This window comes from Panthera onca, chromosome C1 (genome assembly GCF_046562875.1).
Source record: "Panthera onca isolate mPanOnc1 chromosome C1, mPanOnc1 haplotype 2, whole genome shotgun sequence".
Lineage (NCBI taxonomy): Eukaryota > Metazoa > Chordata > Mammalia > Carnivora > Felidae > Panthera > Panthera onca.
Window position 1 is genome coordinate 126,891,882 of NC_138346.1, and position 23,006 is coordinate 126,914,887.

The following is a 23,006-nucleotide window of genomic DNA, read 5'->3' on the forward strand; positions in this document are numbered from 1 at the left end:
TGGAATGTTCTGAATATATCTATTAATTCCATCTGGTCCAGTGTGTCATTCAAAGCCATTGTTTCCTTGATTTTCTGCTTAGATCTGTCCATTGATGTAAGTGGGGTGTTAAAGCTTCTAGTAGTATTGCATTATTATCAATAAGTTACTTTATATTTGCTATTAATTTTTTTTATATATTTGGTGCTTTCATGTTGGATGCATAAATTTTTACAATTGTTAGATCTTCTGGTTGGATTGTATCCTTTATGATTATATTGTGCCCTTTTCTCTTTTTACAGTATTTGTTTTAAAGTCTAGTTTATCTGATACAAGTATTGCTACTCCAGATGTCTTTTGACATCAGTTTGCATTTTAAATGTTTATCCCTCCCCTCACTTTAGTCTGCAGATAACTTTAGGTCTAAAATTAGTGTCTTGGAAGCAGCCTATAGACGGATTTTTTTTTTTTTTAATCATTCGGACACCCTGTATCTTTTGATTGGAACATTTAGTCCATTTACATTGAAAGTAATTATTGATGGATAGTATTTATTGCCGTTTTATTATTTGTTTTGTCATTGTTTCTGGAAATTATCTCTGTTCCTTTCTTGTGGTTGTCACTTTTGTTCTTTTCTTTCCAAAGAAAAAAGAGACCAAAAAAGTTACAAACAGAGAGGGAGGCAAACCATAAGAGACTCCTAAATACAGAGAACGAACTGAGGGTTGATTGGGGGGACGGGGAAAATGGATGATGGGCATTGAGGAGGGTACTTGTTGGGATGATCACTGGGTGTTGTGTGTAAGTGTTGAATCACCGGAATCTACTCCTGAAGCCAAGAGCACACGGTATACACTGTATGTTAGCTAACTTGACAATAAAGTATATAAAAATAAAATGTATATATATCTATATCTGGCAACACTGGTTAGTTGTCATGAACATCTTTAGTTTTTGTTTGTGAAACTCTTTTATCTCTCCTATTCTAAACGACAGCTTTGCTGGATACAGTATTATTGGCTGCAGATTTTTCCCATTCAGCACTTTGAATATATTATACTCCTCCCTTATGGCTTGCCATGTTTTTGTTGAGAAATCTCCAGCTAGTCTTATGGGTTTTCCCTTGTAAGTTAAGGACTTCTTTTGTCTTGTTTCTTTTAAGGTCCTTTCTTTTTCACCATATTTTGCAAATTTATTTTACAATATGTCTTGGTATGGGACTGCTTTTGTTGACTTTGATGGTAATTCTCTGTGTTTCCTGGATCTGGATGTCTGTTTCCTTCCCCAGATTAGAGAAATTTTCACCTATAATTTCCTCAAATAAACCTGCCCCATTTTCTCTTTCTTCTTCTAGGACTCCTATAAAATGAACATTATTACATACAGTAGGGTCACTGAAATCTCTAAGTCTATTCTCGTGTTGCAAAATTCTTCTCTCTCATTTTTGTAATGCTGATTTTTGAGAGATAGAGAAAGAGAGAGAGAGAGAGAGACAGTGTGAGTGGGAGAGGGGCAGAGAGAGAGAGGCACAGAACCCAAGCAGGCTCTAGGCTCTAAGCTGTCAGCACAGAGCCCGATATGGGGCTCAAACTCACAGACCACAAGATCATGACCTGAGCTGAAGTTGGATGCTTAACTGACTGAGCCATCCAGGTGCCCCTATCTCTCTTTTGTTAAGCTTCATTTCTTTCCATTATTTTGTCTTCTGGGTCACTAATCCATTCCTTTGCTTCTTCTAGCCTGCTATTCATTGCATTAAGCCTGTCTCCATCTCATTTATTGAACTCTTCATTTCTGATTGGTTCTTTTTCCTCTTTCATCTCTGTGGTAAGGGTCTCACTATTGTCTTCTTGTATCAAACCCAGCAAATATCCTTATGATTATTGCTTTAAATTCTCCATCAGGCATGTTTCTTATATCTGTTTAGGTTATATCTCTGGCCATGGCCATAACTTGTTCTTTCATTTGGGATATATTTCTCCATCTTTGCATTTTGTCCAACTCTCTGACTTCTTCTCTGTGTTAGAAAATCTAGTTATTCAAATATACAACCTAACCTTATACCTAAAAGAGCTGGAAAAAGAACAGCAAATAAAGCCCCAAACCAGCAGAAGAAGGGAAATAACAAAGATTAGAGCAGAAATCAGTGATATTGAAATTTAAAAAAACAAAAACAAAAACAGTAGAACAGATCAATGAAACCAGAATCTGGTTCTTTGAAGGAATAAACAGAATTGATAAACCCCTAGCCAGACTGATAGAAAAGAAAAAGGAAAGTACCCAAATAAATAAAATCACAAGTGAAAGAGGAAAGATCACAACCAATGCCACAGAAATACAGACAATACTAAGAGAATATTATGAGAAATTATGTGCCAACAAATTGGGCAATCTGGAAGAAATAGACAAATTCCTAGAAACATATAAACTACCAAAACTGAAACAGGAAAAAATAGAAAATTTGAACAAACCCACAACCAGTAAAGAAATTGAATCAATAATAAAAAAAAAAAATCTCCCAACAAACGAGTCCAGGGCTGGATGGCATTCCAGAGGAATTCTACCAAACATTTAAAGAAGAGTTAATACCTATTCTTTTGAAGCTGTTCCAAAAAAATAGAAATGGAAGGAAAACTTCCAAACTTTCTATGAGGCTAGCATTACCTTGATTCCAAAACGAGACAAAGACCCCACTAAAAAGGAGAGCTACAGACCAATTTCCCTGATGAACATGGATGCAAAAATTCTCAACAAGATACTAGCCTACCAAATCAAAAAATACATTAAAAGAATTTTCACCAAAATCAAGTGGGATTTATTTTTGGGATGCAGGGCTGGTTCAATATCCATAAATCAATCAATGTGATATATCACATTAATAAAAGAAATGATTAGAACTACATGATCTTCTCAATAGATTCAGAGAAAGCATTTTACAAATGCTAAATTGATAAAGACCCTCAAGAAAGTAGAGATAGAAGGATTAGACCTCCATATCATAAAATCCATATATGAAAGACCCACTGCTACTATCATCCTTAATGGGGGAAAACCGAGAGCTTTCCCCCTAAGATCAGGAACACAACAAGGATGTCCACTCTCACCACGGTTGTTCAACATAGTATTGGAAGTCCTGGCCTCAGCAATTAGACAACACAAAGAAATAAAAGGCATCCAAATCAGCAAGGAGGAAACAATCAGAAAAACTAAAAGGCAACCAAGAGAATGGGAGAAAAATTTGCAAATAACAAACACTCTTTGCAGATGACATGATACTGTATGTGGAAAACCTAAAAGACTCCACACACACACACACAAATGCTAGAACTGATCCATGAATTCAACAAAGTCGCAGGATATAAAATCAATGGACAGAAATTGGCTGCATTTCTATACACTAATAATGAAGCAGCAGAAAGAGAAATCAAGGACTTGGTTCCATTTACAATTTCACCAAAAACAATAAAATACCTAGGAATAAATCTAACCAAAGAGGTGAAAAGTCTATACACTGAAAACTATAGAAAGTTTGTGAAAGAAATTGAAGACACACACACACACACACACACACACACACACACAAAACTGGAAAAACAATCCATGCTCATGGATTGAAAGAACAAACATTGTTAAAATGTTGATACTACCCAAAGCAATCTACATCTTTAATGCAATCCCTATCAAAATAAAACCAGAATTCTTCACAGAGGTAAAACAAACAATCCTAAAATTCGTATGGAACCAGAAAAGACCCTGAATAGCCAAAGCAATCTTGAAAAAGAAAACCAAAACTGGAGGCATCACAGTTCTGGACTTCGAGCTGTCTTACAAAGCTGAAATAATCAAAACAGTATGGAACTGGCACAAAAACAGACACATAGATCAATAGAACAGAATAGAGAACCCAGAAATGGGCCCTCAAATGTATGGACAACTAATATTTGACAAAGCAGGAAAGAATATACAATGGAAAAAAGACAGTGTTTTCAGCATATGGTGTTGGGAAAACTGGACGGCGACATGGAAAAGAATGAACCTGGACCACTTTCTTACACCACACACAAAAATAAACTCAAAATGGATGAACGACCTAAACATAAGACAGGAAGCCATCAAAATCCTAGAGGAGAATATAGGTAACAACCTCTTTGACTTTGCCACAACAACTTTTTACTTAACATGTCTCCAGAGGCAAGAGAAACCAAAGCAAAAATGAACTATTGGGACCTCATCAAGATAAAAGTCTACTGCACAGAAAAGGAAACAATCAGAAAAACTAAAAGGCAACCAAGAGAATGGGAGAAAAATTTGCAAATAACATATCAGATAAAAGTTTAGAATCCAAAATCTGTAAAGAATTTATCAAACTCAACACCAAAAAACAAATAATCCAATGAAGAAATGGGCAAAGGACATGAACAGACACTTTTCCAAAGAAGACATCTAGATGGTTAACATACACTCGTCATCAGGGAAATTCAAATCAAAATCACAATGAGATACCACCTCCCACCTGTCAGAATGGCTAAAGGTAACAACTCAGGCAATAACAGATGTTGGTGAGGGTGCAGAGAAAGAGGAACACTTTTGCACTGCTGGTGGGAATGCAAATTGGTGTAGTCACTCTGGAAAACAGTATGGAGGTTCCTCAAAAATTTAAAGATAGAACTACCCTACGATCCAGCAATTGCACTGCCAGGTATTTATCTAAAGGGTACAGGAATACTGTTTTGAAGGGTCACATGCACCCCATTGTTTAAACAGCACTATTGACAATAGCCAAAGTATGGAAAGAGCCCAAATGTCCATAAACTGATGAATGGATAAAGATGTGATGTGTGTGTGTGTGTGTGTGTGTGTGTATATGTATATACGTATACATATATATATACACACAATGCACATGTATACATATATACACACAATGTACACACATACATATATGTATATACACACATGTACACATACATATATGTATACATAGAAATATATGTATACATATATGTATGTGTACATGCATGTGTATGGCATGCATGTATATATACAGGTGTGTGTGTGTGTGTGTGTGTGTGTGTGTGTGTGTGTGTGTATATATAATGAAATATTACTCAGTGATCCAAAAGAATGAAATCTTGCCATTTGCAAACACGTGGATGGAACCACAGTGTATTACACTAAGCAAAATAAGTTAGAGAAAGACAAATATCATATGACTTCATTCATATGTGGAATTTAAGATACAAAACAAGTGAACATAAGGGAATGGAAGCAAAATTAATATAAAAACAGGGAGAGAGATAAACCATAAAAGACTCTTAAATACAGAGAACAAACTGAGGGTTCCTGGAGGGGTGTTGGGTGGGGGGATGGTCTAGCTAAGTGGACAAGGGGCATTAAAGAGGACACTTGTTGGGATGAACACTGGGTGTTATACATAAGTGATGAATCACTAAATTCTATTCCTGAAATCATTATTACACTGTATGCTAAGTAACTTGGACTTAAATTTTTAAAAAAGGAAAAAAAGAAAATCCAATTTATGTCTTCTGCTCCTGAGAGTAATAGCCTTATAAAGTGGTCATGCAGCACATAGGGCCTGGTGCTCCAGGGAGTGTCTCCAGAGTGTGTTGCACGCACTCTGGTATTGTGTTATTATCTGCTGTGGGCAGTGTTTGGACCCTGTCCTGAATGTGGTGAGTCTCAAGTAGATGTGCCCTAGTCTGCTTGTGAAATGAGACTTAACACCATCTTTACCAAAACTGAGCCCTGTAGAACTCTCTGGTCAGGTGACATGGTATGGGGAGGGGTTTGTGCTGGTACTCTGGGGGAAGTGCCCACAGCACTGAGACTGAGGCAAGCTTAACTGAGAAGGGCAGTCCCACCAGAGTACAGTGAGGTGGGGCCTGGTATATGCAAGTTGGGCACCCAGTGTTGGTGTCATGCTGCTTCCTGCAAGTGGCTCTGTGTCTATGCTGAGGGGTGGAGGGTGGAGGATGGTGCCAGACAGCTCCTTTGTTCCTGGAGAGGTATCTCAGGAACACATTTTGAGAAGAGTGAATAGTCTCATGCCTGTGTGCCCCAGGCATTCTTCAGCTAGCAGTCTCCAGTCTGTCCCCAGGTTGTTTGCCTGCCTTCTCTCCAGGAGCAGTACAGTGCCTTCTAGCTCTATCCCAACCAAGCCCACTGTCCTTTAAAACTGCAGGCTTTAAACCCTGCTTGTTGCAAAAACTCTCAAAATTCAGCCTCTCTCACTTTCCAAGCAATAGCTTTTGGGAAACATTCTCCTTGTGTGTTCCCCTGTGTACTCCTCTCTCGCTTTCTCACTTTTCTCAACTACCACACTCCCTCCCCTCCATAGCACCTGTGATCCATTTCTACCCTAAACCATGTCTCCAACCTTCCTACGTTCCTTGAGGTACTTCATTCCCCTTAGTTGTGCAGTTCTGTCAGTCTTCATGTCAATTTCTGGGGTGCATAGGATGATTTGATAGTTATCTAGTTGTGTTTATGGGATGAGGTGAGCCTAGGGTTCTCCTCCCTGCCCCCACCATCTTCCTCTCCAACATTATGTTTTTTATATATTTTGGATACTAGCCCTTTATTGGCTATTTCATTTGTAAATATTTTCTCCCATTCTGTACGTTACCTTTTAGTTCTGTTGATTGTTTTCTTCATTGTGCAGAGGCCTTTTATTTTGATGTAGTCCCAGTAGAGTTTTTAAAAAATTATTATTATTATTATTATTATTATTATTATTATTATTTTGTTTTGCTTTAGATTTTTCTTTTATTTCCCTTGCCTCAGGAGACATTTATAGAAACATTTTGCTACAGCTCATGTCAGAAATTACTGCCTGTGCTCTCTTCTAGGATTTTTTATGATTTTAAGCCTCACTTTTAGGTCTTTATTCCACTTGGGGTTTATTTTTGTGCATGATATAAGAAAGTGATCCAGTGTCATTCCTTTGCATGTAGCTCACTAGTTTTCCCAAAACCATTTGTTGAGGAAGCTTTTTCCCATTTGATATTCTTTCCTGTTTTGCCAAAGATTAATTGACCAAATAATCATGGCTTTATTTCTGGGCTTTCTATTCTGTTCTTTTGATCTATGTGTCTATTTTTGTGCCAGTACTATACTGTTTTGATCACCACAGCTTTGTAGTATAAATTGAAGTCTGGAATTTTGGTACCTCTAGCTTTTCTTTTCTTTTTCAAAATTTCTTTGACTCTTCAGGGTCTTTTGTGGCTCCAAACAAATTTACAGTTTTTTAATTCTACTTCTGTGAAATATGCTGTTGGTATTTTGATAGGGGTCGCATTAGCTGTGTAGATTATTTTGGGTGGTGTGGACATTTTCACATTTTTTTTTCTTCAATCCATGATATGGAATGTTTTTCCATTTCTTTATGTCATCTTCAATTTCTTTTATCATTGTTTCATAGTGTTAACGAGTACAGTTCTTTCACCTCTTTGGTTAGACTTATTCCTCAGTATCTTATTACTTTTGGTGCAATTGTAAATGGGATTGTTTTTATTATTTTCTCTTTCTGCTGCTTCATTATTAGTGTCTATAAATGCGACGGATTTCTGCACATTGATTTTGTATCCTGTGATTTTACTGAATATATTTATCTGTTCTAGTAAGTTTTTGTTGGAGTCTCTAGGGTTTTCTATATAGAGTTATCTGCAAATATTGGTTTTATGTTATATGTTATATATTATCTGCAAATAATGGAAGTGTTACTTCTTTACCTATTTGGATACCTTTATTTCTTTTTGTTGTCTAGTTGCTATGGCTAGGACTTTAAATACTATGTTGAATAAAAGTGGTGAGAGTGGACATCCTTGTCTTCTTCCTGACCTTAGGGATAAAGCTCTAGGTTTTTCCTCACTGAGTATGATGGTTGTGTTTTTTTCATATATGACTTTTACTATGTTGAGGTATCTTTTCTCTAAACCTACTTCATTGAAGGTTATTATCATGAATGGATGTTGTACTTCATCAAATACTTTTTCTGTATCTATTGAAATGATCATATGGTTTTTATCCTTTCTTTTATTGATGTGATATAGCATTTTGACTGATTTGTGAATATTGAACTACCCTTGCATACTGGGAATAAATTCCACTTGATTGTGGTAAATGATTTTTTAAATGCAGTTTTGGATTCTGTTTGGTAGTATTTTATGAGGAATTTTATATCTGTGTTCATCAAAGATATTGGCCTATAGTTCTCTTTTTTAGTGGAGTCTTTATCTGATTTTTGTATTAGGGTAATGCTGGCTTCATAAAATGAATTTTTAAGTTTTCCTTCCTTTTCTATTTTTGTAATATTTTGAGAAAAATAGGTATTAACTCTCCTTTAAATGTTTGGTAGAATTCACCTGTGAAGCCATCTGGTCCTGGACTTTTGTTCTTTCTTAGTTTTTTCTTTTTTCTTTTTCTTTTCTTTTCTTTTTTTTTTTTTTTTACTGATTCAATCTCCTTGCTGGTAGTCTATTCACATTTTCTGTTTCTTCCTGCTTCAGTTATGGTAAGTATACGTTCCTAGGAATTTATCCCTATGATAAGTTTCTTCTAACTTGTCCAATCTGTTGGCATATAGTTTTTCATAATATTCTCTTACAATTATTTGTATTTCTCTGGTGTTTGTTGTTATTTCTCCTCTTTCATTTGTAATTTATTTATTTGAGTCCTTTCTATTTTCTTTTTTATGAGTCTGGCTAGAAATTTATGAATATTGTTTATCTTTTCAAAGAACCAGCTTCTGCAACTTCTGGTTTCATTTATCTGTTGTACTGTGTTGTTGTTGTTGTTGTTGTTGTTGTTGTTGTTGTTGTTGTTTTCGTTTATATAACAATTATTTCTGCTCTAATCTTTATTATTTCCTCCCTTCTGCTGGTTTTAGGTTTTGTTTTTTCATCTTTTTCTAGCTCTGTTAGGTGTAAGGGTTGGTTGTTTATTTGAGATTTTCCACGTTTTTTTTTTTTTTTTTTTAGTTCAATAAAACTTTATTTACATAACTGGTGGTCTGCCCATTGACCATACATAGTTTGTGGACCCCTACGTTAAATGACTCCAATCTCAGTGGGATGAATGAAATAGACCAGATAAATTTCAGGTAAATTTAGCAAATTTATCTCCCTCTTTTTAAAAATTGTTCGCCTTTTACTTTAGAAACATCCATATTCCTGTAACCAAACATAATGACTTAAAAAAAAAAAAGATAACTCTAGCATGCAAATTAAAACAGACATTTGGCTTTGTAATAAACGGAACGAGTTAAAAGAATCCTTGTATTTATTTTTTACACAGCACAAATGTAGGTGACACACAGTAAGTCCATCACTTCCCACAAAACTTATAAACTGAACAACTGAGAGTCTAAATTCTCATAGTCTTCTGCAGCGCTCAGAGCTATCCACTTTATGGAATCCATTCCATAGCAGCAGAGGAGAACCTTAACTTAAAGCACCAAGTTTCCAGGCATTACTACAAATGTCTTCTTTTCATTCCCTAATACATGCAGTCAAATTGCCTATGAATAAATACCAATTCACTTTAAGCTTCAGTGGAGAAGGGAAAGCTGTTGGGAAACCAACATTATTCTTAAGTCTGAAAGTGATTCTACCTCTTTACCTTGGTTTCTTCTGTAACAATTTTCACTTTTAATGTAGTTCTATTAAACATGAACATATTTTAATTTTAACATAATCCCTTTCAAATTCATCTAACAGTTTAGGATGTTCATATTTGTTTTATAAATCCGGGGGGGGGGGGAGGGTGGAAACATGATCTCTAATCTAGAATATTCTGGCAATTTCTATTAAAAGTTAAATTTAGAATTTTATAGCAAAGTAATATAGCCTGTGCGTCCAAATTATAAGATTTTTAAAAGTCTTTAATTTATGTATATTAAGATACAATGTGAATCCCAATACATTTTATAGAAGTGTGATTTCATTCTCTGAAGCAGGGTTCAATGGGCATTTCTGGATCTTGCTAACATCAGCCCGATATACCCGGAGATTACTGGATCCACTAAATGGACAATGAAAACTGGTTGAGGCTGCTGCTGAATGCTTCAACAGGAATCTGATACACAGACACAGATTTCATTGTTATAGTCAATGCGACTGAAGTCTTCCTTAAAACTGTGCTCCTGATAGGCTGAAGAGAGAGTAATGGACTGTTAGTTCTTTAAGCCAAAAATGTACGGACGTGTGGTACAAAGGCTTCATTCTCTGCCCGTAGTTAGCAACTTGAGGGCCTTCTGTAGATTCTGCACCGCTGTGCTGACATCCTCATACTGCAGAGCACTGCCAGCATACTTGCAGTATTTCTGAGCTCTGGCAAAGTCCTCTGGTGTTAGACGGACATCCTGGGACACTGTACTGAAAAGTGCAGGATCAATAGCCGGAACAGTCTGGGGAGTAGGCTGGATAGTATTACTTGTTACACCTGCGCTGGAAGGCACTTCCGCTGGCGTGTTGGCTGGAGCGTGTGCACCGGGGGGGATCTGGATTCCCGTGAAGCTGCTGGACGGCACGCTGCCTGGGTCGTAAGCTGAAGATGAAGGCCGGGGTGGCTGGGTAGGCAGGGGTGCGGCCCCGGCATCTTCATTTTCTTCAACATCATTATCTTCTTCAATTCCAACAGGCCCTGCTTGAGGAGTCTCTCCATTCTTTAAACAGTTATGGATATATGTTGCCTTCCACCTTGCATACTTTCTGTGTTTCACATTTTCATCAGTGAGTTCTCCAAACACTGTTATGACATCTATTAAAAGACTTGCAGTATAGAAAGACTTGATCATGTTTTTGTGAAATCGTCCAGCACGATCTTCATTATCTGCATACAAAAACATTTTCAAAGCATAATTCTCCAAGTGGGCAGAACCAACTATTTCTTGAGTAATAGCTTCATTATCACCCAACTGTTTCTTAAGAGCTTCTAACTGATCCATTAGCTTTGATAAAAATTTACGACATTCTGGAGTTTTACTATCAATCTTCATTCCAGTTTGCATTGCATATAAACGACAGTAATAAGCGACCACAGGGTCCCGCTTGTCATGCTCCTGAGCCGTCCTCAGATGATGCTGTATGCTCTTAAACTGGGGGGGGAGTGGGGGCAGCTGAGCAAGCGCGGCCATCTCTATTCCAGGAATCACTTTCCACGTTTTTTTGAGGTAGGCTTTTATTGGTATAAACTTCCCTCTTAGAAACACTTTTTTTTTTTTGCATCTGAAATGTTTTGGGCATTGTGTTTTCATTTTCATTTGTTTCCATACACCTTTTGGTTTCTTCTTTGATTTCTTGGTTAACCCATTTATTGTTTTGAAGCATATTATTTAATCTCTATGTATTTGTGGTCTTTCCAAATTTTTTCTTGTGGTTGATTTCTAGTATCATAGTACTGTAGTCAGAAAAGATTCATGGTATGACTTCACTGTTGTTGAATTTTTTGAGTCTTATTTTCTAGACTAATATGTGACCTATTCTGGAGAATGTTCCATGTACAGTTGAAAAGAATGTGTATTCTGCCATTTTAGGATGGAATGTTCTGAATATATCTGTTAAGTCCACTGGTTCAGTATGTTATTCAAAGTCATTCTTGTTGATTTTCTGTTTGGATGATCTATTGATGTAAGTGGAGTGTTAACCTCCACTACTATTATTGTGTTACTATCAACTAGTTTCTTTATGCTTGTTATTAACTATTTTATGTATTTGGGTTTTCCCATGTTGTGTGAATAAGTAGTTACAATTGTAATATCTTCTTTCTTGGACTGTCTACTTTATGATTACATAGTGTCCTCATTTGTCTTGTTATAGTCTTTGTTTTAAAGTCTCTTATATCTGATATAAATATTGCTACCCTAGGTCTCTTATCATAAACATTTGAATGAGAAATATTTCTCTACCCTCTCACTTTCTTTTTTTTAATTTAAATTTAAATTCTTATTTATTTTTATTTAAATCCAAGCTAGTTAACATATAGTGTAGTAAAGGTTTCAGGAGTAAAATTTAGTGATTCATCACTTACATATAACACCCGATGCTCATCCCAGAAGTGCCTTCCTTAATGCCAATCCCTCATTTAACCCATCCCCCTACCTGGTACTCCTCCAGCAACCCTCAGTTTGTTCTCTGTATTTAAGAGTCTCTATAGTTTGCCTCTTTATCTGTTTTTATCTTACTTTATTTTTCCTTCCCTTTGCTATGTTCATCTGTTTTCTTAAATTCCACATGTCAGTGAAATCATATGGTATTTATCTTTCTCTGACTAACTTATTTTGCTTAGCATAATACATTCTGGTTCCATCCATCTTGCTGCAAATGGCAAGATAGCATTCTTTTGGATCACCAAGGAATAATCCATTGTATATATATGCTATATTTTCTTTACCCACTAGTCAGTGGATGGGTATTTGGGATGTGAAATTTGGGTATTGTTGATAGCACGGCTATAAACATTGCAGTGCATGTGCCCCTTCAAATCAGCATTTTTGTATCCTTTGGATAAATACCTAGTAGAGCAATTGCTGGGTCAGAGAGTAGCTCTATTTTTAATTATTTTGAGGACCCGCCATACTGTTTTCCAGAATGGCAGCACCAGTTTGCATTCCCACCAGCAGTGCAAAAAGGTTCCCCTTTGTATCTGTTTCCTGAGTGTTAATTTTAGTCATTCTCACAGGTGGGAGGTGGTATCTCATTGTGGTTTTGATTTGTATTTCCCTGATGATGAGTGATGTTGAACATCTTTTCGTGTATCTGTTAGCCATGAAACATATGGATGTTTCTTTGGAAAAGTGTTCTTGTCTTTTGCCCATTTCTTCACTGGAATACTTGTCATTTGCAAATATCTTCTCCCATTCTGTTGGTTGCCTTTTAGTTTTGTTGATTGTTTCCTTTTCTGTGCAGAAGTTTTATCTTGAAGAGGTCCTAATAGTTCATTTTTGCTTTTGTTTACCTTGCCTCCTGAGACATGTCTAATAAGAAGTTGCTGTGACCAAGGTCAAAGAGTTTGTTGACTGTTTTCTCCTCTACAGTTTTGGTGGTTTCCTGTCTCACATTTAGATCTTTCATCCATTTTCAGTTTGCTTTTGTGTATGATGTAAGAAAGTGGTCCAGGTTCATTCTTCTGCGTGTCACTGTCCAATTTTCCCTGCACCATTTGCTGAAGAGACTGTCATTTTTCCGTTGGATATTCTTTTCTGCTTTGTTGAAGATTAATTGGCCATACATTTGTGAGTCCATTTATGAGTTCTCTATTCTGTTCCATTGATCTGTGTGTCTGTTTTTGTGCCAGTTGCATAGTGTTTTGATTATTCCAGCTTTGTAATACAGCTTAAAGTCTGGAATTGTGATGCTTCCAGGTTTGGCTTTCTTTTTCAACATTACTTTGGTTATTCAAGGCCTTTTCTGGTTCCATACAATATTAGAATTGTTTGTTCTAGCTCTGTGAAGAATGCTGATGTTATTTTGATAGGGATTGCATTGAATGTGTAGATTGCTTTGGGTAGTAGCAACATTTTCACAATATTTGTTCTTCTAATCCATGAGCATGGAATGTTTTTCCATTTCTTTGTGTCTTCTTCAATTTCTTTCATAAATTTCTATAGTTTTAAGCATACAGATCTTTTACCTCTTTGGTTAGGTTTATTCCTAGGTATTTTATGGGTTTTGGTGCAGTTGTAAATGTGATCAATTCCTTTATTTCTCTTTCTGCTGCTTCATTATTAGCGTATAGAAATGCAATCGATTTCTGTACACTGATTTTATATTCTGCCACCTTGCTGAATTCGTGTGTCAGTTCTAGCAGCTTTTGGGTGGAGTCTTTTGGGTTTTCCATGTAGAGTATCATGTCATCTGTGAAAAGTAAAAGTTTGATTTCTTCCTTGCCAATTTGTATGCCCTTTATTTATGTTGTCTGATTGCTGCAGCTAGGACTTCCAACACTATGTTGAACAACAATGGTGAGAATGGACATCTCTGTCTTGTTCCTGACCTTAGGGGGAAAGCTCTCAGTTTTTCCCCATTGAGCATGATTTTAGTGTTGGGTCTTTCATATATGGCTTTTATGATCTTGAGGTATTATCCTTCTATCCCTACTTTCTTAAGGGCTTTTTATCAAGAAAGGATACATTTGTCAAATGCTTTTTCTTTTCTTTTGAGAGTATCATGTCATTCTTAACCTTTCTTTTATTAATGTGATGTATCATGTTGATTGATTTACAGATATTCAACCACCACAGCAACCCAGAAATAAATCCCACTTCATCATGGTGAATAATTCTTTACTGTATTGTTTGACTGAGTTTTCTAGTATCTTGTCGAGAATTTTTGAATCCATGTTCATCAGGAAGTTGGTCTGTAATTGTTTTTACTGGTAATTACTGTTTTACTGTAATTTTACTGTAATTGTCTTTGGTTTTGAAATCAAGGTAATTCTGGCCTCATAGAGTGAGTTTGCAAGTTTTCCTTCCATTTGTATTTTTTGGAACAGCTTCAAAGGAATAGGTATTAACTTTTCTTTAAATGTTTGGTAGATTCCTCTGGCAAGCCATCTGGTCCTGGGACTCTTATATGTTGGGAGATTTTTTATTACTGATTCAATTTCTTTATTGGTTATGGGTCTGTCCAAATTTTATATTTTTTTCCTGTTTCAATGTTGGTAGTTTATATGTTTCTAGGAATTTGTCCATTTCTCCAGGTTGCCCAATATAGTCACCTAATTGCTCATAATATTCTCTTATTATTGTTTTTATTTCTACAGTGTTGATTGTGATCTCTACTCTTTCATTTGTGAGTTTATTTATTTGGGTCCTTTCCTTTTTCTTTTTGATAATTCTTGCTATGGGTTTATCATTTTTGTTAATTCTTTCAAAGAACCAGCTCCTGATTTCATTGATCTGTTCTATTTTTTTTTATTTTGATATTATTGATTTCTGCTCTAACCTTTATTATTTCCCTTCTTCTGCTGGTTTTGAGCTTTATTTGTTGTTATTTTTCCAGCTTCTTTAGGTTCCATGTTAAGTTGTGTACTTGAGACATTTCTTCCTTCTTCAGCAAGGCCTGGATTGCTATATACTTCCCTCTTATGATTGCCTTTGCTCCATCCCAGACGTTTTGGAGTTTCGTGTTTTCATTTTCATTGGCTTCATGTACTTTTTAATTTCCTCTTTAACTTCCTGGTTAGCCCATTAATTCTTTAGTCAGATGTTCTTCAATTTCATAGATTTCAAGGACTTTCCAAATTTTTTCTTGTGGTTGTTTTTGAGTTTCATAATGTTGTGGTCTGAAAATATGCATGGTATGATATAGATATTTTTGTACTTATTGAAGGCTGGTTTGTGATTTATTCTGGAGAATGTTCCATGTGCACTTGAGTAGAATGTGTATTCTGCTGCATTAGGATGAAATGTTCTATATATATCTGTTAAGTCTATCTGGCCCTGCATGTCATTCAAAGCCATTGTTTCCTTGCTCTATCCTCTCACTTTATTTTAAAACATTATTTTATGTTTATTTCTTTTTGAGAGAAAGAGAGAGTCAGAATGTGAGCAGTGGAGGCGCAGAGAGAGAGGGAGACACAGAATCTGAAATAGGCTCCAGGCTCTGAGCTTTCAGCACAGAGCCTGACATGGGGCTCAAACTCACAAACTGCGAGATGAACCTGAGCTGAAGTCAGATACTTAACCAACTGAGCCACCCAGGTGCCTTATAGCCTCTCACTTTCAATCACATTAATTTAATGTGAAATTAATCTCTTATAGGCAGCATATAGATGGGTCTTATTTTTTTATCCATTCCATCACCATATGCCTTTAATTTGAGAATTTAGTCCGTTTACATTCAAAGTAATTATTGACAGGTATGTATTTATTATCATTTTGTTACTTGGTTTATGGTTGTTTTTATAGTTCTTCTCTGTTCCTTTCTTCCCTTGCTGTCTTCTCTTACTATAAGTTGTCTTTTTTTTTTTTTAGTGATATACTTGGATTTCTCTTTTTTTAATATTTATTAATGCTTTTTATTTGTGGTTACCATTAGGTTTGTATATAATCTAATATGTATACATATATAGAAGTCTATATTAAGTTGGTGGTTGCTTAACTTTGTGCCTATTCTTTACTCCTCCCTCTCTCCCTCATTTTGGGTATAGGTGTCAGCTTCTACAACCTGTTATTTTGTGAGTCCCTTTACTGATTTTTACAGATACATTATTTTTACTGTTTTTTTTTTTTGCTTCCCACTTTTTCATACTCTTGCTCATGGAATTTCTTTTCCACTCAGAGTCCCCTTTAACATTTCTTGTAGGATTAATTTAATCATCATGAATTCCTTTAACTTTTGTTTGTATGACACACTCTATCTCTCCTTCTATTCTGAATTATCACCTTGCTGGATAGAGTATTCGTGGCTGCAAACTTTTTCCTTTTAGCACTTAAAATATATCATGCCACAGACTTCTGGCCTGCAGAGTATCTGCTGAAAAATCAGCTGATCTCCTGGTGGAGTTTCCCTTGAATGTAACTTTTTTTTTTCTCTCTCTTGCTGCTTTTAAAATTCTCTTTATTGGTACCTTTTGCTGCTTTAATTATTATGTGTCTTTGTGTAAACCTCCTCGAGTTGATTTCGTGGGGTGTATCTCTGTGCCTCCTGGACCTGCATTTCTGTTTCTTTTCCCAGATTTGGGAACTTATTATTACTCAAATTAATTTTCTTCCCGCATTTCTCTCTCCTTCTGGTACCCCTATGATGTGAATGTTATTACACTTGATTGTGTCACTGTGTTCCCTAAGTCCATTCTCATTTTGCATGTTTTTTTCTCTCACTTGCTCTGTTTAATTACTTTCTATTACTCTGCCATCCAGGTCATTGATATGTTCTGCTTTCTTTAGTCTTCTATTTACTCCATCAAATATATTTTTAGTTTCATTTATTGTGTTCTTTTCTGATTGGTTCTTTTTCATCTCCTTTTTAAGATTCTTACTGATGTCCTCCACTATTTTCTCAAGTCAGGTGAGTATTTATGATCATTACTTTAAAGTCTCTGTCAGGCATACTATTTATCTCCATTTCCCTTAGTGTCTTGCTGTAATTTTGTCCCATTCTTTCACTGGGGACATATTCCTCTGTGTCCTCATTTTCTTTAACGCTGTGTCTGTTCCTGTATGGTAGGAAATCCAGTTATGTCTCCTGCTCTTGAAAGCAGTGCCCTTATGAAGAAGAGATTCTGTAGTGCTCTGCATTGAAGTGTCCTTTGTTCAGTGGAGTCTGGCACTTTGTGGGTGTCTCCTATGTGTGTTGTGTGCCCCCGTACTATTGTGGCTTAGCTGCTTTTTCTTTCAGTACAGTCGTCAGCAGTTCTCTTTGCTTGTTCTGGGCAGTGTCTGGTCCCTGTAGTGTTAGTGGGCCAATTTGGGGCTGCCTTGGACTTGAGTTGAGTCAGACAGGCATTTGTCAGATAATGCAGTAGCACCAAATTGCCACGTGCTTTCCTTGTGTTGTAACCTGAGAAGTTTTCATTGGAGGGCACAGAATGAAGTCAGACCAACTGTCTACCCTGTGTCCTTTGCTATGATCAAAGTCTAACTAGTGTGTGTGGTTATCTTTCTCTCTCCCCAGGGCAGGAATCACTTTGGAGTGGTGCCAGCCTCTGTTGGGGCTGTTTATACACTGCCAGGTATAGTATGACTTTGGAATGTCTCCGGCAAGAGTGTATTGGAGGAGGTAGATAGTAACATGTGGAGGGGTGTGGCATGCCGTGTTAGCAGGGTTTGTGATCCAGTCCTCTGTGAGGGGAGCTCAGTGCAGGGACTGCGGCAGGCCTGGGTTTAGTGGAAAGATCTGCCAAAGCGTGAGGAGGTGTATCTAGCAGGACACTTGGTGTTATCAATTTTGGTAACAAGTGTCAGCACCACACTGGTTTCTACAGGTAGTTGCGTGTTTATGTTGGGGTGTGGGGGTGAGAAATGGCACCTGCCAGCTCCTTTGTTCCTGGAGGAGTGTCCCAATGATCTTTGTCCCCCTAGGATATGCTCTGCGTTTAGTAAGCTACTCTCCCTTCCATATGTCCCAGGCATTTTTCAAACTTCTGCTTCTTTGCTGTACTCTGGGGGGTGCTTCTTGTGCTGTCTCCTTAGGGGCAGGGATTCAATTTCCTCTTGTTCTCTCAGCTCTCCTAGAGCTGAGACCACTGATTTTTTAAATTACGGTTTTAAGTCCCACTGGTTGTTAAAAGTCATGAAATTTGGCCATTCTTGTTTTCAAAGCCAAATTTTATGGAGATTCATCTTCCCCGTGTGGGTTTCCTGGTGTGACAGTCTGTTTCCCTTCCCTGACTGCACCTGTGTGTGCCTCTTTCCTGCAGATAGTCCCACTGGTCTGTTTAACTCCCCCCTGGGTCTCTGCCCTTCCTACACTCAATGTTGCCTCTTCTTTACATTTACTTGTGGAGTTTGTTCTGCCAGTCTTCAGGTGGTTTTCTGGGTTATTTACACCTATGTTATCTAGTTGTATCTGTGGGATGAGGGTTGTATCTTAGGGTCTTTCTATTTCACCATCTTTCCAGTTGAACTAGTCCTGTTCATTGTTGAAAGTGTGTCACTGAAGTCTCCAACTATTATTGTTTGCACGTATTCTCCCTTTCTTTCTTTTTTTCTTTATATATTTTCATATTCTGTTATTGGGTATATGTATGTTTATATTTTAAAATTATCTTCCTGACAAATTGACCCAATTATAATTATAATATTTTCTTCTTAATAATTTTTGTTTTATTTTGTTTTGTTTTAAGGTCTATTTTATCTTATATTTACATTTGTATTCCAGATTTCCTGTGGTTGCCTAATATGTCTTTTTCATCCTTTCTACTTTTACTCTATTTGTGTCTTTGTATCTAAAATGTTTTTCCTTCGACAACATATAGTTGGCTCATGTTTATTTATCCTATTTTATTTTATTTTATTTAGTTTTTAAATTTTTATTTAAATTCTAGATAGTTAACATAGAGTGCAATATTGGTTTCAGGAGTAGAATTCAGTGATTGGTCTCTTACATACAGTACCCAGTGCTCATCACAACAGTTGCCTTCCTTATACCTGTCACCTGTCATCTAGCCTATCCCACACCCTCCTCCCTCCATCTACCCTCAGTTTGTTCTCTATCATTAAGAGTCTCTTATGGTTTTTTTCCCTGTCTCTCTTTTCTTTTTCCTTTCTTCCCAACCTTGCCTTATGTTTATCTGCTTTTTTCTTAAATTCCACATATGAGAGACATCATATGGTATTTGTCTTTCTCTGACTGACTTATTTTGCTTAGCATAATACACTGTAACTCCATCCACATCATTGCAGATGGCAAGATTTCATTCTTTTTGATGACTGAGTAATATTCCATTCTCTGTGTATGTGTGTGTGTGTATGATATATATACATATATATGTATATGTATATATATATATAGTAAGACATATATACATACATATATCTCATATTCATTCATTAGCCTAAGGGCATTTGCTCTCTGTTTAGTTAGGCTATTGTTGATATTGTTGCTATAAACATCGGTGTGCATTTACCCTTTTGAATCTGTATTTTTGTATCCTTTGGTTAAATACCTAATCAATCGCTGGATTGTAGGCTAGTTCTATTTTTAACTTTTTGAGAAACCTCCATACTGTTTTTCAGAGTGGCTGCACCAGTTTGCATTGCCACCAGCATTACAAGAGGGTTCCTCTTTCTCTGCTTCCTTGCCAACACTTGTTGTTTCTTGTATTGTTAATTTTACCCATTCTGACAGGTGTGAGGTGGTATCTCATCATGGTTTTGATTTGTATTTCCCTGATGATCTTGATTTATGATCTTGAGCTGTGTTCCCAAAAAGCAAAAGAAAGAACAGGAAGAAATGATGTCCAGGAATTTAATCAGCACAGGTATGAGTAAGATGTCTAAACTAGAACTTAAAACCATGCTTATAAGAATAGTACCTGGGGTTGAAAAAAGAATAGAGGACACTAGAGAATCCCATTCTTTCATCCCTGAGATAAAAGAAAACCTAGTCACACACACAAAAAAAATGCTATAACTGAGATACAATCTTGAATGGATGCCATTACAGTGAGGATGGACAATGCAGAGCAGTGAACAGTGATACAGAAGATAAAATTATGGAAAATAATGAAGCTGAAAAGAAGACAGAAACAAAGGCAAAAAGATCATAATACAAGACTTAGAGAATTCAGTGACTTATTAAGAGGAAGAACATTCATATCATAGGAGTCCCAGAAGATTAAGGGAGAAAAACAGGAAGAAGGTTTCTGTGAGAAAATTATAGCTGAAAATGTCCCTAACCTGGGAAAGGACACAGACATCAAAATCCAAGAAGCACAGAGAACTCCCATTTAATACAACAAAAGTTGAACACCATCAAGGCATATCATAGTCAAATTCACACAATAAACTGACAAGGAAAGAATCATGAAAAGAGCAAGGGGGAAAAAAGTTCTCATCCTACAAAGGAAGACAGATCAGGTCACAGAAGATCTGTCCACAGAAGCATGGCAGCCCAGAAAGGAGTGGCAGGAAATATTCAACGTGATGAATGAGAAAAGGATCAAGTCAAGATTTCTTTAGTAAGGCTGTCATTCAGAATAGAAAAAGAGAGAAAGAGTTTCCCAGGGCACCTTGGAGGCTGTCAGTTGAGCATCCAACTTCAGCTCAGGTCATGATCTCATGGCTCCTTGTGAGTTCAAGCTGTGCATTAGGCTCTGTGCTGACAGCTCAGAGCCTGGAGACTGCTTCAGATTCTGTGTGTGCATCTCTCTCTCTCTCTCTCAAAAACATGAATAAACAATAAAAAAAAAGAGTTTCCAAGGCAAACAAAAATTAAAGGAGTTCATGACCATGAAACTTGCCCTGCAAGAAATTTTAAGGGGGACTCTTGGAGTGGGGGGAAAAATACCAAAAGCAACAAAGACTAGAGGGGAACAGAGAGCATCACCAGAAACACCTACTTTATAGGTAACACAATGGCACTAAACTCATATCTTTCAATAATCACTCTGGATGTTAAGGGACTAAATGCTCCAATCAAAAGATAGAAGGTATGAGAATAGATTAAAAAAACAAGATCCATCTATATGCTGCCTTCAAGAGTCTCATTTTAGACCTAAAGACACCTGCAGATGGAATCTGAGGGAGTGGATAATCATCTGTCATGCTGACAGATGTCAAAAGAAAGCTGGAGTACCCATACGTACATCAGAAAAACTGTACTTTAAAACAAAACTGTAACAAAAGTGGCACCTGGTTGGCTCAGTCAATTAAGTGTCTGACTCTTGGTTTAGGCTCAGGTCATGATCTCACAGTTTCGTGAGTTTGATCCCTGCATTGGGCTCCATGCTGACAGTGCAGAGCCTGCTTAAGATTCTTTCTCTCTCTGCCCTTCCCCCACTCATGCTTTCTCTGTATCTCTCAAAATAAATAAATAAACTTAAAAAAAAAGACTAGCAAGAGATGAAGGAGGGCATTATATCATAATTAAGGGGCCTACCCATCAAGATCTAACAATTGTACATATTTATACCACAAAATTGGAACACCCGAATATATATATGTATGTGTATATCCCAAAATTGGAACACCCGAATATATATATATATATATATATATATATATATATATATATATATATATATATATATCACAAACATAAATAAACTCATTGAAAATAATTCAATAATAGTAGGGGACTTTGACACCTCATGTACAGCAATGGACAGATCATCTAAGCAGAAAATCAACAAGGAAACAATGGCTTTGAATAATATACTGGGTTGGATGGACTTAACCATGGGATGGATATATTCAGAACATTTCATCCTAAAGCAGCAGAATACACATTTTTTTGAGTGCACATGGAACATTTTCCAGATCACATAATGGGTCACAAATCAGCTTTCAATAACTACAAACGATTGAGATCATACCATGCATATTTTCAGACCAGAACACTATGAAACTTGGAGTCAACCACAAGAAAAAATGAGGGAAGATCAGAAATACATGGAGGTTAAAGAAATTCCTACTAAATAATGAACGGGTTATCCAAGAAATTAAAGAAGAAATTGGTAAGTACATGAAAGGGAATGAAAATGAAATATGACAGTCCAATATTTTTTGAATGCAGCAAAGGCAGTCCTAAGAAGGAAGTATATTGCAATACAAGTTTAGCTCAAGAAGCAAGAAAAGTCTTAAATACACAACCTATCTTTACAACTAAAGGAACAAGAAAAGTAACAGCAAATAAAGCCTAAAGCCAGTAGAAGAAGGGAAATAATAAAGATTAGACCAGCAATAAACAATATAGAAACAAACAAAAATAACCTAGTAGAACAGATCAATGAAACTAAGAGCTTGTTGTTTAAAAGAATAAAATTGAAAATTCCTACCCAGACTTATCAAAAAGAAAAAAGACCCAAATAAATAAAATCACAAATGAGAGAGAAGAAATAATGTCACAAAAATACAAACAATTATAAGAGAATATTATGAAAAATTATATGCCAACAAGCTGGAAAATCTAGAAAAAATGGACAAATTCCTAGAAATATGCAAATTACCAAAACTGAAACAGAAGGAAATAGAAAATTTGAACAGACCCATAACCAGCAAAGAAATTGAATCAGTAACAAAAAATCCACCAACAAACAAAAGTTCATGACCAGATGGTTTTGTAGGGGAATTCTACCAAATGTTTAAAGAAGAGTTAATACCTATTTCTCTCAAACTGTTCCAAAAAAATAGAAATGGAAGGAAATTTTCCAAACTCATTCTATGAGGCCAACATTGTCTTGATTCCAAAACCACGTGGAGACTTTATTGAAAAAGAGAACTGGGGCTCCTGGGTGGCTCAGTTGGTTAGGTGTCCGACTTCAGCTCAGGTCATGATCTTACAGTCTGTGAGTTTGAGCCCCGCATCTGACTCTCTGCTGACAGCTGAGATCCTGGAGCCTGC

General features: G+C 36.4%; 1 protein-coding gene and 1 pseudogene across 10 annotated transcripts in view; one reads left to right on the forward strand and one right to left on the reverse strand.

The window, feature by feature from the left end:
* LOC144617214 (uncharacterized) overlaps positions 1-23,006 on the forward strand; it is a 52,674-nt gene that overhangs the window by 12,361 nt on the left and 17,307 nt on the right. For 7 of the 10 annotated variants that reach the window (XR_013557439.2, XR_013557440.2, XR_013557441.2 and 4 more), the window contains 2 exons: positions 16,973-17,009; positions 17,616-17,673. The exons of 2 other annotated variants lie outside the window; for them this stretch is intronic. Coding sequence is in view for 4 of the 8 variants with exons in the window: in XM_078451573.2 (XP_078307699.1) it covers positions 16,973-17,009; positions 17,616-17,673 (95 nt within the window). In the remaining 4 variants the exon portion in view is untranslated. Of the gene's footprint in view, positions 1-16,972; positions 17,010-17,615; positions 20,818-23,006 lie in introns of those variants that run through there. One more of the 10 variants, XM_078451575.2, reaches the window with a different exon arrangement.
* Positions 9,266-11,146, reverse strand: LOC144617213 (vacuolar protein sorting-associated protein VTA1 homolog pseudogene; annotated as a pseudogene).